We start from the raw sequence: 15,833 nt of genomic DNA, 5'->3' as shown, positions 1-15,833 counted from the left end.
TTTCCTGGGCACCTGAGTGGCTCAGTCGGTTAAGCGTCCCATTTCGGCTCAGGTCATGATCTCAAGGTTTAGGTGTTTGAGCCCCACGCCAGGCCCTGTGCTGACAGCTCAGAGCCTGGAACCTGCTTCAGATTCTGTGTCTCCCTCTCTCTCTGCCCCTCCCCTGATCATGCTCTGTCTCCCACTCTCTCTCAAAAATAAACACTTAAAAAATAATAAATAAATAAAATTTCTAAGTGGGATTTCCTAACTAGACAGGCAACGATCAGCTAGGAGAGATTTAGGGTGTCTGTTCTCCCACTGCAGGGAAAAGTGGGCTCATGTAGCATGACCCCTCTTGTGAGAAAGCAAGCAGCAATGTCAACGAAGGAGGTGGCTGAGTGAGGAGATCAGTCTTTAAGAGCATAGGTTTATCAGTTGAAACACCTTGAATTCAAGCCAGCAGTGCTAAGGAGAGGGTATGTGGGGGTCTTACTTGTCTTGTCCCCACCCCCTGGATGCCTTTTGCTCTGTTAGTGCTTACAGTCATTACACCTGACAAGTTTTATTAGTTAAAGAGAGTCCTCCAACACAATTACACGACTTACGTCCTTACAAAAGCTGCACCATAACTAAGCAAATATTTTGGTCAACAGGAAGACTGTCTCTTCTGCACAAGTAATTTAGAAATAGTTATAATCTCCTAACATACACAGATATCTACCAAAATGACTAGCCCAAATGGATATTTCCAAAGAGGAAATGTCTGTCTATTATATTATCAGCTAATGAAATTAGTATTTTTGGAAAAATACTGCCAAAATAGATTGTAATCTGTGTGTTTTATAACAGATTCATAACCTGACACAGTTTCTGGAATAAAAAACAAATAAAAATCAACTCAATGCATCTGTCTTTGTCCAAAATTTCCAAATTTTCAAAACAATTTTGAAAAAAAAATGCATTTTAGATACTATTACCAAAATACCCTATACTGTGTGTGGTTTATACTTCCTTTTATACCTAGCCAATTTCTTCACTCAGTGTTCAAAGTAGATAAAGAGTTTAACTGTGTAATGCTTGGAACTTGGTTTCTAATTGTTGACCATTTACGTATGACTTAAAGATGCTATAACATCATTCCACTAAAGAAATCTAACAGAGCACCTAGGTTGCATTTTTATGACCACACACGACCACCATGATACAGTAAATAATACAGAACATCTTAATTATTCGGGGCCGGGCAGAATAACTTGTTCTTGGGTCACTGACCAGGTTCCTATAAATTATTAGTAGAGATTAATGACATTTTTGAAAATTTTTTGAAAATAAGAGAATATTAAAGGCCATTTTTGCAGACAGTCTGTTATTTTATTGCACAGATTTCACTTAAAGAACAAAATGCACCATCAATGTTTGGAGAGTTTGGGGTCTCAGATACTGATACACTATCAGTGTTTACACCCGTAAAGCCAAATTCAACAGCACAATTTATGTTAAACAATATCACTTCAAGATGGCTAACAAAATGAAAATAGAGAATGGGGGAAAAGCTTTAAAAATGTGTTAATTTGAAGCACATGCAAGTGTAGGATTAAAAACTACATCGTACAAACCTGGAAACCAAAAACGTTTTGTGGAATGTCAGTCACAGTTATATTCACTTGTACTGTTATTTGTCATATAATTAAAGTCTATTCGGTTCATTTCCTTCATACTGATGAATTGAGAATTTCAGGAAAACCATGGTTATAAAAATGATCAATCTTGAAAAAGTATGTACAGATAAATGTAAAATCACAAACTAAAAAATATCCCCACCCCTTGCCCTCGACTTACAAAAGGGAAAGTTTCCCATAGAGGAAAGTTCCACAGTCCCCTCCCTCCCCACCCCATGTCCCCAGTTCTATTTTTTTCTGTCGCTTATAACTAAATGACCTTGGAGCTGAAGAGGAGGGAGCGAACAGAGAGGCATCTTTATGAAGCTCCCATTGTCATCTGTAACGGTTTGAAAAGTGTCTTTTATTTCTCTCCCCACACCCAACTCAGCAATGTTTGCAAGATATTTAAAATTTAAAGAGAGAGAGGAAAATACATATACATATACATATACACATACATATATGTATATATCCTGGTGAACAATAAAGTTAATGCCCAAGAAAAGAGCTAATAATGGGCAAAACCATGAGAAAAGTGTGTGGGCATTTTCTGAGCTAAAGATTTCTTTTAAGGCAATAAATGGGGAGCAGGGTGTTAAGACTAAAAAATGCCAGACAGGATGCTTTTCTGGACCTTTGGCGTTGGAGCCTGGCAGCGGAGTGGGCTTCCCCCGCCTGTGGCAAGCAAACCGAGGGCCGTGGCCCCAGTATCTGCAGCACCTCCGTGGGCAGGCTAGCAGCCCTCTTATACGTGGGCACTCTTGGCATGGGTTGGGGAGCTGGAGCCCGAAGAGTAGTAGAAACGGTTTTCACCAAACGCCTGGGCATCTCCAGCGCAGCAGACGATGACACAGCCACCCACGAGGCACAGGACAGCACCGATCCAGCCTGCATACAGGGAGTAGCCAAAGCTCACGATGGTGGTCTCGCGGTGGGCGCACACAGGAAACCAGATGGTGGCAACCATGGCACAGAGAGCTGGGGAGACATGAGAGGGCTATGACTGGGCACACCCATCACACACCCCGAGCAGCAGACAGGCTTCCCTTCACTCCACATGCACACTCCTCTGGCCTCCAACTAACTCCAGAAAGCTTGATATGCACAGCTCTGCTCCCGTGGCAACCTGAACCTACAAGTTTGCATCTATAGAATCAACTGATCGAAAGCTGTGTCAAACTGCTAGATGCTTATTTTTTCAACTGGTGGCAGAGATGAAAGAACTCCAGTGTAAAAGCCCAGAAATAAATCATTGAGGCCGAAAAATATGTACTTGTATTTACTTATGTATCTTTACTTCGTATATCTATACTTATGATTCTTTTATTATGCTTACCTAATTGTATTATAATTATCTCTTTACATGTCTATTTCCCATTCCAAGTTCTGGGTTCCTTGACGGCAGTGGCCATGTCCTACTTATGTTTGTAAAGTCAGTATTTAACCCACTATGAGGCCCATAGTATGTGCTCGGCGTCTACCAGCTGAATGACTGCATCGCCTGAGGTATTCCGAAACACAGTGGTGCCCATTCCATTTATCCACTCTATTTTTTCAATTTGGTCAATTCACATTACAAAGACCTGAAGAAGCCATGTGAGTTCTCTTGCTGTGATGAATGTTGTTAGACACCAGTGGAATATCAGCTAAGAGTTTGAGTTTGTGTGATGCTGTTCGCAATCACAAAATCTCAACATACCATAAACAGCACTCAAGGTAAAAGAATTAACCCATCCGAGGATTTTATGGTGTTGGAATTTGTGATGGGTCGCAATGGTAGAATTTTATGGTCTTCCACCAACCAGCCTTTCAGACTTGGTGTAGATTTGAAAGAATAAACTAAGAAATAGCTTCTATATCATTTAGTTCTTCTCCTCCTAAGCAAAGCAGCTAAACTAGGCAGGCAGGAGCCCATAAGAAAGTTGAAAAAATAAATAAATTTAAACCTCTACACCAGCACTGCCAAATATGGCACTCACTAGCTACATGGGCTTTTAAACGTTTTTCATGAGGCCAGTGAGATCAAAAAACAGAGTTTTGAATTTTAATTAATTAAAAGTTAAATAGTCATATGTGGCTGGTGGCTCATGTGTTGAACAGCACAACTCTAGACAAAGTAACTCCATAACCTCCTTTGGTATCATCTGATTTCTCACAACTATAAGCAGGACAGAAATTTTAGTTGAAGCTTTAAATTGGGAGGATACATTAAAGTCGGCAGATCAAGAAAACAGTAACAATGAGGTTTCCAATCATAAGCCATAAAGTTTTCAATAAATTCAAGGCAGGGCACTGCAATGTTTGCTGCCTGCAGTATCCTTGTTACTTTCAACTCAGCAAGCATTTTTGATTTCTACTCACACTGAGTGACTTTCTGACTTACCTCTAGGCCCAAATAGAAGAAATATAATTTCTCTGTACACATAAGCACTCAATTCTAACAGCCTCGTACATTAGTTCTAAACTGAACTAAAGATTGAAGCCTTACCCATTTTGAAAGATCTCTTAAACTAGCTCACTGCATTTGTGTAACTTGTAACATAACCTCACTCCCCCAAGCTGGGTATAGATACACATAAATAGATGTGATTCCTATCATAAAAATACATAGATCCCAAGTGGAAGTCAGAAGGAAGAAAGTTAATTTGGGGGCTTTGATTGCTCAAATTGACTTTCTAACAGCCTGAATTCACTCCATTAATTGTGTACTATTCACATATTTAAGGAGTTGTTATAGATCATCTAAGAAGCTATTATCTGTCTATATATTAATGTCTTCATTTTTTTCTTGAAAGAGTAAAATCAATCATGCCAGCTTCTGTAATGTTTGTATGAGACACCATGAGATTATGTATTTTCCTTCTGTGAATAAAATGTTCTCAAAATGACCAGTGCTGGGACTCCTGGGTGGCTCAGTTGGTTGAGCATCCAACTCTTGATTTTGGCTCAGGTCATGATCTCACAGCTTGTGAGATGGAGCTTCGCATTGGGCTCTGTGTTGACAGCATTGACCTACTTGGGATTCTCTGTCTCCCACGCTCTCCTCTCCTCCCCCACTCATGCTCTCTTTCAAAATAAATAGATAAACTTATTAAAGTAAATTAAAGTAAATTAAATTAAATTAAATTAAATTAAATTAAATTAAAAAAGAAGAAGACCGGTGTTAATTGTAGCTTCCCTTTCCAGCTCAGGACCTCAAACACCTGGTGGGGGTGGGGGTGGGGGAGTCTTTTTCTCTCCTCCTCCAGCCGCACATTCCAAGTGTGGCACTCACGGAGAACAGCTTGGCTACTGTCCTCAGCAAGGCACAGAGAAAGAGAGAAGTCTTCTTCTCTGTCAGGACAAGAAACAGAAACTCTTCTAGAGCATTTCAGCCAGAGAGAACTGCCCTTGATTCTTCGTGTCAACACATAACCTAGCTACACACCCCTAGACCCCCAAAGGGGGCACTCTCTGCTTGAGCAAAACAGCACCCTAGCAAGTGCTTCCAAACACCCAAGCTTGATTAGAGGGAGAAGGTGGAGAATGAAAAGATGAATTCCATAGGAAAAAAAATATTTGATTGCCAAACTACTGGTTTGAAAACAGCTTATGGTTCAAATTAGGTATAATATTTTTTAATTCATATTTATACATAAACACACACACACACACACACTCACAAGTATTCCCCACATTTCCCCACGGGGAAAGAAATCAGGCTCAATATTCCAAAAATAACCATCAGTCTTGATTTTGATTGCTTTAGGGATTTTGTTAGATTTTATTCCAGTGTAATTCACTAGAAAAAGGAAAAATCAGGAACATGTCTAAACATTTAAATAATGAGCCTATAAGGACTGAATGGGTGGGTGAGTGGATGAGAGGTGATCTCATTTCAAGTCTACTTTCCACTTCAAACACTTCAAAACTGACTTCCAAAATCATAAAACCTTAATGTGACTTTAACACACTTAAAGTTACAAACTCATGATTTACCTCATTAAAAATTTCCTCCTTTTATAATCCATGCAAAACAAGGCAGACCAGTGCTAGCGGGGTCTTTATTTCCTAGCAGATAAATGAACTCTGGGTCGGATTCCTGTGGCTCTCAGAGACGAACCACATCAAAACCACTGAAAGATGACAGGCCGCCACACAACACGAAGGGAAATGAGAGGTTCAATACAAACAGTGACCTTCAACTGAACTCAGAATGAAGAATGTTTAGAAACTAAAAAAGGAGAATTTACTCAATTTCAGCATCGTTTGAAGGGAAAGGGGAATGTTTTCAGCAGTAAAGTTAAAATGCAAGTCAAATCATTACTTAACCAAAAGATGTAAAATATTAATAAAACTGGCAATAATTTGGGGCTGTCTTAATGACACAGAAGGCCTGCTGGATTTATTTCTGTTTGTGTGCACGTGTGCACACACACACAGACACACACACACATACACACACACACACAGAGTTTATAATGGCTCTCCCAATTATTTGGAGAAAAGAAAGTGCTTTTCCAAAAAGTCACAGTTTCCCATAAGGTAAAGAAAAGTGAAGAAAGATAAAGAGAATTTTCATTGCTTTTCTTTTCATGTCATCAGAATGTATTTTTAAAGTAAGTCTCTAACAGAAGAATTTTAACACTCAGATTTTTCAATCTGTTTCTCCTCTTCTACCTTCAAAAGATGCAATAGTTAACTGTACAAGGGGGGCAGGAATAAGTCATTTGGGAGGGAGCAGAAAGTAAAAATTGGGGACGTACTTAGCTAAAATAAAAATTAAAAAAAAAAAAAGAAGGAGGAGGGGGAAGTGGAGGAGAAGGAGAGCAGGGGAGAAGAAAGCTTCACTGTGTAGATTATAGATTCATCCAGACTTGGTCCTCTCACCAGTAGAACTCCTGCTCTTTATAGAATAAGTTGTTTGCCTCTTTTGGTAAGTTTCAAATAATGTAATACAATGTGTTCTTTAGTTGACAGAATACAGCCTTATTAAAAGTTAACAATGATCTTGATAGAGCCAAACACAGAAAATAGTTGGAAAAGCAATTTTAGAGCAATGAAATAGAAACACAGCTTTTAATTTCTTTAGGGATTAAATGACACACAGTAATATACAGAGTTAAATAAATGTGAAATTAAATAATATTAGTACATGTGTGTTTGACTTTGAAGGTAACAATTTAGAGACAGAGGGAAAGACTGACAAGGGGGCCCAAAAAGGCAGAAGGGCACCAGATTCATTTCTTCCTTCCTCCAATGAACATCTCTGTTTTCAGGCTTTGTCACTTTCAGAACTAAAAACTGATAGTACTTTTAAGAGCATTATTTCTAGCACCAAGCAATATTTCCATTAAAATCACATAAATTACTCTGAATGATATAAGTAATACTGGAAAAATTCTTCCTTGACATTATATCTGAGATTTGCTTCAAAAAAAAAAATTCTGGGGACTAGAAGAAAAGAAGTACATGGATGAAGCAGATTGGCTGTGACTGAGAATGAGTTTGGGCTCATGGGGGTTCATTATACTATTTTTTCTACTTCTGTGTATGTATGAAATTTTCCACAATAAAAACTATTTCTTAAACTTTCTCCTTTTAAACGTTTTACAATGCAAAGAATGCTGCCTTCTACAATTGATGCTATTATAACATATGATCTACATAGCAACAAACTTTAGCTTTGTGCCAGTTAACTTAAGGCAACTAGTAATGAGATTTCTAATGAGCTATTGGGTGGAGTCATATTTATTTGTTGTTTCCTTATAATTTGAATCTAGAAAAATTTTACTTTTTATTTTTATCATTTGTCATTCTCTAAATTTTGACATAAGAAAACATAGTTGCCAAAAGACATACTCCTCTTATACAATGGCTTTTATGAAGATTTAATATTTAAAACAATCAAGTCAAAGGAATGTTTGACTATATTATTTTTCCTGGCCTGCTTTCAACATTTTTTCCTTTATTTTTCTATTTCACACATCATTATCTTTTTTTTTCCCATAACCTTTTTTAAAAGCCAGTCTCATGGTTATTTAATATTTTTTTAATCACAGAATTTAGAGATAGGAGAGACCTCATAAACCAGTTAACTCCTCCAATTTTACCAGTAAGTTCATTTTAAGCCACAACCGTACTAAAGATACCGCAGCCTTCCCACTACCCACATAAAATTTGACTGACATTACGGACTTGTTTGTAGAAAGCTAATGACTTTAGACGAAGACTTTTTCCATCTACTTGCTTAAGACCCCGGGATTAAGAGCATCACTGTTTACTACACACCCAAGGGAGACCTTTCCTAGGACATCTGATTCTGTGTGCCGGACAAACTCAACCTGTCCCACATTTGCACATGCCTTTTATTTTACAGCAATTCCATTATTAACCTGTAAGTTTCAAGTTAAAACAACTTTTTTCCAATACAAATAGGATTCTTGGGGCCATATTTTTAAAAAGGAGAGAAGTTGAGAGGGTCCCACTTAGGGAGGAATATACACTTTCTTTCTGTCCATTCCCTACCTCATCTCCCCAAGAAACACTCAAATCAAGGACTTTCTAAGTTACAATGAGGTGAGAATGAGACCAAATCAGAACTAAGCTTGAGCATTTTCAGTTGGGTAGCTTAACATGGCTTCCTATAATGGAATAAGCAAAAAAACTCCAACTATTTATTGATCCCTACACTCCAGTTTCTACAAAGTAAACAATGCAAATGTTTCCATTAGACCAGGATGCAACCAACCTAGTGTTTCCAGGAACAGCTCACTGTCTCTCTTGACCAGTGCCATGTGTGAAGATTACCCCACAGAAATGAGACATCAACAAAAGAATACCCACTTCCCTCTGGTTTAGGTCTCTATTTCCTCTAACCAACAACAGCAATTATAATAACAACCATTTGTTGAGCACTTTTTATGTGCCAGACGCCAGGCTAAATAACTTGCATACCTCCTTTCACTATTCTTACCAATCTCAGATGAAAGCATTAATTATGGTGTCATTTCATAGAAAGGCTCAGAGACATTAAGTAACTGCCCCAGTTCACACAGCTGGAAAGTGGTAGATTGGAGATTCAGTACCATTGGTCTGGCTCCCAGTGATGAGATAAAGCAGCTCAGGGCATAGGCACTTCCTGCCTTGGCAGGGGCTCTTGAAAAGCTGCAGACTAGGGTCGCCTGGGTGGCTCAGTAGGTTAAGCTACCAACTTCGGCTCAGGTCATGATCTCATGGTTCATGAGTCCTAGCCCCACATCAGGCTCTGTGCTGACAGCTCGGAGCCTGGAGCCTGCTTCAGATTCTGTCTCTGTCTCTCTCTGCTCCTTCCCCACTCATGCTCTGCCTCTCTCTCTCTCTCTCTCTCCCTCTCAAAAATAAATAAACATTAAAAAGAAAAAAGAAAAGAAAAGAAAACTACAGACTATGTCCGCCTGGATCCACCCTAGATCTAAGGAGCCTGCTACATCTGGCTCCCATGCCTTCCCCCAAAGCAGGGCTGAATCCTCACAAACTTAAGACAGTTGAGAAGATAAAGCTATTGTACAACAGACATATAATTTTTTTAAGCTTTTGGAAAAATAAAAATTTGCAGGGTCAGGAAGAACTGATTTTAATTAATAGTCCTTACAGTTTCCATACCAAGATTAGCTTTGGTATTGTTTCCAGTTCCCAGGCCCCAAAACCCCGGTGCTGCCTAGTCCCCTTTGGTCAGTGACCACACCTCAGCGGGAACACCACTGGTGACCTCTAGGATCCAGCAGGAGCCCAGCACTGGCTTCTCCGGGGAGAGCAGAGCGTCAGAAGCCAATCCAGAGCAACACAAAGGGAGCCTTCACTCACTCTAGCTCCTCCCACCCACTGCCAACAGGGGAACCGAGGCACCGGGCTCCAAAGAAGACCCAGAGGAGACCAGCCGGTGCCACAGCTGAGACAATGAGCATTACATTTCCAGAGCTAGCTTGTTCCTGTCAAAACAACATCCAACCTGAAGGCAAATCGCCACGCACTGAGAAATAAATCCGGCAGGAGCCATGAAAGAGGCGGCAGGTAACACTGGAAATTAAACGCTACAAGAGGGCACAGGGAGGTGTCCTCACCCCAAACTAATAGCGAGTGGCTGGAAAGGTACAGCCGCTCTGAGAGGGCCAGATCACTCAATGCCCCTCCATCTTTTCACTCAGACAGGAGTCAGGGACTGAGGGACCCACACCACTCCCCACCCCACCTCACGCTCCTCTCTGTGATTCTGTCCACACACACCAACCAACCCACTTGAAAAACGTAAAGAAAAGCTTTAATTCAGCTAGGAAGTCTCAAACAACTGGTTGCCTTTGGTTTTTTAATAACCCTTGCTATTCAGCTGGACGATTCAGTTGGTTTTAGAGTTTATTTAAATACCAGTTTGTCTGTATGTACTTGCTTTTATACCTTTATTTTCCAACAAGGCTGGGTTTTGTTTGTTTGTTTGTCTATCTGTTTGTTTGTTTTCAGTGCCTCCTTCTTGAAAACTCCACATTCCTGCATTATCTGAAAGCCCTGGGAAATTTCACAGCCAAAAATATCTTAGTGGATACTCAGTGACTCTCAGATGGAAGGCCAGAATTTCTAAAAATGAACACCTAATACAATAGGCCCACCTTTTGGCTCTGGCACCCTCAGAGATAGAGAGAGCCCTGTGGGACTTCTGTAAGAATATGCGGAAAGCAATCATGGTGCCTGCCTAAAATGACAAGGGTTTCCACCTGGATTCTGCAAACCAATTTACCTGTAGAGTTTTGGTCTAACTGTTGGAAAGAGAATTCGAATGTAAAGATCTGACTTCCAAAAAGCACTGTAAAGAGGACCTTGTGAGTTAGATGAGTCACATGATACTGACTGTGTGTTCCATGGGGCACTCCATCACAAATTCTTTGTGGCTGGACCCAAAATGTCCATGCCCAGATTCTTCTCTGGAAATGACAGTGGCCCTTTGGCCTTTTTGCTCCTGTTACCCACCCCTCACCCCTACACACACACACACACACACACACACACACACACACACACACACTTGTGTGTACAAGCCCCTCCTCTGAATTCTCTGTGGCTTCACAAGCCCCTGAAAACCTCCATCCCTTTGCAATCTTGGGAAATGGCATCCCTACCTCTCATGTCCCCTTACCTCACCAATATCACTGTGTGTGACCATTACTAAGTGGCATTGACCCGCATAGAACCCTGACCCTTACCTTTAAGCACATGGTCTGATACCAGTTTGGGGATGGGAATTCCTTGTCCCAGGAATACCTGACTTCGTGTATAACCCATATGCAGACCAGTTGCTGCTCACCGATGTATCAGTGCACTCTGCAACAAGAGCTGCTGTTCTTAAAATTCATGTCTTCTATTAGGATTTAGAATGTGCTGATGGAATTAGCACTCAAGAAAAAAGTAGAGAGAAACGAAATCACTCAAGAGAGAAGAGCTAGAAGGATCCTCCCTAGGTTGTTAAATCAAGCCCTCTGTGGGCAAGCACAACAAGGAAAACTGAATGGGCACGTGCCATTTCCTTGGCCTGGGCTGTCCCCCCTCCCCATCCTCCACCCCCCGCAATCTAGGATCTCACTACCTTCTCTTCAACTCTCATCACTGGGATCCTCTGCTCTGGGAAACTCCTCCAGTCTTGCTTAGGTTCCCTCCTATGTGTGTGCACAATCTGTGTACCTTCTTTAGATGAGCACATGCCACACTCCATGGAACTATCCAAGTGCACTCCAAGCAGAGACTACCTTCTTCCCCAGGGTCCCCAATGCCAACCGTGATGCCTGGCACTCCGCAGATGCCCAGTGAATCTTTACTGTATAAAAGACTGAATCATCACTAGTGATCTACCACCCTCAACATCTTGCTTTTCCCTTGCCCTCCTTTCTCTACTCTTTCCTTATAGGTTAACTGAAGTTTTCGATCGTGGCTACAAGTAAGAATCACCTGGGGCGCCTGGGTGACTCAGTCGGATAAGCGTCCGACTTCGGCTCAGGTCATGATCTCGCGGTCCATGAGTTCGAGCCCCTCGTCAGGCTCTGTGCTGACAGCTCAGAGCCTGGAGCCTGTTTCCGATTCTGTGTCTCCCTCTCTCTCTGGCCCTCCCCCATTCATGCTCTGTCTCTCTCTGTCTCAAAAATAAATAAACGTTAAAAAAATTTTTTTTTTAAAAAGAATCACCTGGAAGCTTTCCAAAAATATCTTTGCTTGGTCTGATGCCAAGTAATTCTGACTCAGTTGACCTGCTATGGGATCCGGGCAAAGGTATTCCCAAAGAAAAGATTCCACTGTGTTACTCTTCTGTCGCTTGGTCTCTCTCTTAAGTATACCCTCAAAATCCTTTTTACCTTTTGTTTTTAAATTTATTTTCATGCCTAGTGACCCCCACAGACATTACTCATCCGTCTGCATAAACGACGCAGGAAACATAAAGGGATACACATTGTGGGGATCTTTTCCTGGGTGGATTCACTTGGCTTCCTTTTACATGCTCTTGAACTCAATGAAGCAGCAGCAGGATCTGAGATTCATCAGACTCACTTGGAGTTGGGGTGCTATATAGAAAGCTGTCTTACCTAGCAGAATGAGCATAACGCCAGCCAGCTGGGCTCGCCTGTACTTGGCCACACCAGGCTCATGGCCCATTCGGATGCAGGGGAGAACCGTCAGCAGCAGGAGAATGGCCGGCAGACCCAGGACTGAAGCTGCGATCATCAGGGCTCGGCAAGCCTGCACATAGCCTGGACACAAGAGAGCACACAGAGGGGTTAGCCCGTGGGTCTCCCTGACCCCTGAACCCTGGCTCAAGGGAATTCAGCACCATCTGCCTTCCTCTCGTCCCATTCCAGGACTTAGAATATGGTAAATTTTATCTAAGATCACTTCACATGTTCAGTTTTTAAAGTGACTCCATGACACGAAAGGGAGGTTGGAGGCTGGAGATACTGGATGGAGAGCTCTAGGCTAGACCACTTGTCTAAGCCTTCAGGATGAAGAGGCCAAGAGTCCAACTACACTGTTGCATCACCTTATGAAAAATTCAGATTAAAACTCAAATCTTCCAAGATGCCTTCTGTGAGGGTCTATGTTGACTCCAGCCTGCTGCTGATACACTCTACCTGTGTGACCTTGGGCAAGTTACTGAACTGTTATGTCTTGACACTCTCCGCATCTATAAAGTAAAAATATAGTAATAGTACCTATATCTCTCTAAAAGAATTCAACCAAGATGAAATTAGTTAATTCATACAGTGCTTACAATAGTGCCTAGCGCATACTAAGTATTCCAAAAAGATTAGCTATTATTACCAGTGTTATTACTCTGTGTCAGTGCAATCATTTTATACTAGGTATACTTGGCGATTTTGTCTTAACCATGTGCTTTTTTTTTTTTTTTAATTTTTTTTTCAACGTTTATTTATTTTTGGGACAGAGAGAGACAGAGCATGAACGGGGGAGGGGCAGAGAGAGGGAGACACAGAATCGGAAACAGGCTCCAGGCTCTGAGCCATCAGCCCAGAGCCCGACGCGGGGCTCGAACTCACGGACCGCGAGATCGTGACCTGGCTGAAGTCGGACGCTTAACCGACTGCGCCACCCAGGCGCCCCTAACCAGACCGCGAGATCGTGACCTGGCTGAAGTCGGACGCTTAACCGACTGCGCCACCCAGGCGCCCCTAACCATGTGCTTTTAATTCACGTTGTATATAGCATGTGGCCCTAACTAAACTAAGACTCAGGCTTCCTCTCTTGACATCTCCCCAGAGACTGCTGTGCTCACGAATCCTGACCCTATTGACTGATGGTCAGACTCCATCTCCTGCCTCACCCACAGTCTCCTGGGCATGCTTCCACAATGGTCTGGTATCCGTTCTAAAGGCATCTCTCTGGCCCCAAAGATTTCTAGAGGGCACACTCCTGCTTTGGTCTTCATGGAGTTAACACAGTGCCCCCAGCAGATGATGTAAACATACAATTATGAATTAAGGAATAAGAAGTTGAATGATAGGGGAGCCTGGGTAGCTCAGTCAGTTAAGCGTCCGACTTCAGCTCAGGTCATGATCTTGCAGTTCAAGAGTTCGAGCCCCCCATCGGGCTCTATGCTGACAGCTCAGTGCCTGAAGCCTGCTTTGGATTCCGTGTCTCCCTCTCTCTCTACCCCTCCCCCACTCATGTTCTCTCTCTCCCTCCCTCTCTCTCTCTCTCTCCAAATAAAAATAAACATTAAAAATTTAAAAAAAAAAAAAGAAGTTGAGTAAGAGTGGAGCAAACCCAATTGAACATTATGCTGTCAAATAAAATGCCAGGTAACAATTTCATTAAGAAACAGATTACAATATGTGCAAATTTATGTAAAATAAATCTGACAAGATACTAGCAGAATATGGCAGACTTCAATGTATTGTTTCTCATTAAAACACTCTCCCTTCTCCAAAAATAAAGGAGGGGGTTGTACTTATTACTTTTCCTTTTTCACTCAGAGGAAATTAAGCTAGTGGCTGGGGGTGGGAGGGTGGGTAGAGTTAAAGGCAAAGCCAAAAATGAGCCCTGATTTCTGCCTCCACACACTCCACACGACTCTCATACCAAGACGCAACTGCAACACTGTCTCTTAGCAAGACCTAGCTATTTTATCAGAATTCAGACTCCACAAGGGTACTCTTCCAGTCATTACCCACCTCAGCTTCTTCAAAATTAAGGGTAAACACTCAACTATTGACTTTATTGACTTGAAGACCCCCCCAAAGAGGAGCCACAGGATTCTGAAACAGGATCTCTGACGGAAGTCCTATGCCCCTGAAGCTTATAGGAGAGCAGGGTGAACGCAACGGAGACGGTCAACTAGCAACTGAGGTTCTGAAATTCATAGTGCAGGCTATCCATGTGCTAGATGCCAAGGCCATGTCTAAAAAAACAAAAGATGGACACTGAGGTCTGTTCCTGTCCCCACCCAGGTGTGAGGGAGGGGGACAGCAGGAAGGATTAGGCACTCCCTAAAATGTACTCCATCTGTAGGATGGAACATGGTCTGTTCTCCGAAAATAAACCACTTGGCTCTGAGTGCTCAGTAAACTTAATTTCAGGGGAAGGAAGGAAAGAGTGATTTTATGCTTCAATCAGATTCCTACAAATACCATGCCCAGCTTTTTGAAAAAAAATTATAGCTACAATTTATGAAGCCTACTCTACATCAAAGGAGGTTTACATTTCTCATATCTAATCCCCAAAACAACTCTGTAAGATAGGTGGTTGGTTTGATTTTACTTTTTAAAGGAAGACATTTGGGATTCACAGACATTAGTGAATTGTCCTAAATTACCCAGGTTATGAGCACTGGATCCCAGAGTCTGACCCAGGTCTACCAAGGCCACCATTAAGTGAAGGTAAGTGAAGATCTGGGTTCCCCCCATCTCTGTCATTCTGAAAGTTCAAAATGGAAAAGAAGAAAGTACATTGTGTGCACCAGCCCTGTTCCCCGGATTTCCTGATGCAGGAGAGGATGGAAAGAGAGTAGGAAGCCATCTTTATCTTTGAGGAATTTAAAATGTGTAGGAAAACTTGATTCGCAATGAACAAAAATGTCAAACTGTGCCCTGATGGAAACAAGAGTCAAATACCAGGACAGCAAGGAGGAAGGGGGGATTGATTCCAACCACAAGGACTGGGAAATAGGAGGCACTTTGGGGTAGGTTTAAAGGGGGAGCAGAGTCTCTAGGGAGCTAAAGGCTCACCCAGGAGATGGCACAAAGCCAAAGGCTCCCAAACTGGTCTTGAGACCAAGTTGCCCCGCTGGTTAAGGATAGGCCTTTAAATGGGCACCATCCTCAAAGACTAGCGGGGACAGAAGGCAATCCTTAAGGGGAGCCCACGACCTCACCAATCACCCAACCACCCACTGGCTCGAGGTTTACATCTGAATTGAAACTGTTGCCCACCTTTTGGGATGAGCACTGGGTGTTGTATGGAAACCAATTTGACAATAAACTTCATATATTGGGAAAAAAAAAAAAAAAGAAAAGAAAAAAAAAAAAGAAACTGTTGCCCAGAATTTTTCAATGCCACCACCCCCTCCAACCCCGACCCGGGCTGGCGTGGAAGGAGTTGGGAGGCTAGATAATTCTTCCCTTGTCTCCCGCAGCTGGAGGGGAGCGAGCGACCAGTGGTGGCGCGCCTTAACAGGTGAGC

At 42.0% G+C, this 15,833-nt stretch overlaps 1 protein-coding gene across 1 annotated transcript in view; it reads right to left on the bottom strand.

Annotated features, from left to right (window-relative positions):
- Nucleotides 1-1,331: 1,331 nt before the first annotated feature.
- The window catches only part of CLDN11 (claudin 11), a 15,889-nt gene continuing 1,387 nt past the window's right edge, over nt 1,332-15,833 (bottom strand). The window contains exons 2-3 of the mRNA XM_040480726.1: nt 12,224-12,388; nt 1,332-2,621 (exon numbers count right to left, since the gene is read on the bottom strand). Of these exons, the coding sequence (XP_040336660.1) occupies nt 2,389-2,621; nt 12,224-12,388 (398 nt within the window). The 3' untranslated portion in view covers nt 1,332-2,388. The remainder of the gene's footprint in view (nt 2,622-12,223; nt 12,389-15,833) is intronic.

The sequence above is a fragment of the Herpailurus yagouaroundi genome, unplaced genomic scaffold, assembly GCF_014898765.1.
Source record: "Herpailurus yagouaroundi ecotype Mexico unplaced genomic scaffold, PumYag 159, whole genome shotgun sequence".
Taxonomy (NCBI): domain Eukaryota; kingdom Metazoa; phylum Chordata; class Mammalia; order Carnivora; family Felidae; genus Herpailurus; species Herpailurus yagouaroundi.
The sequence above is the reverse complement of the archived record's forward strand: the minus strand, read 5'-3'. Positions and strand labels throughout refer to the sequence as shown.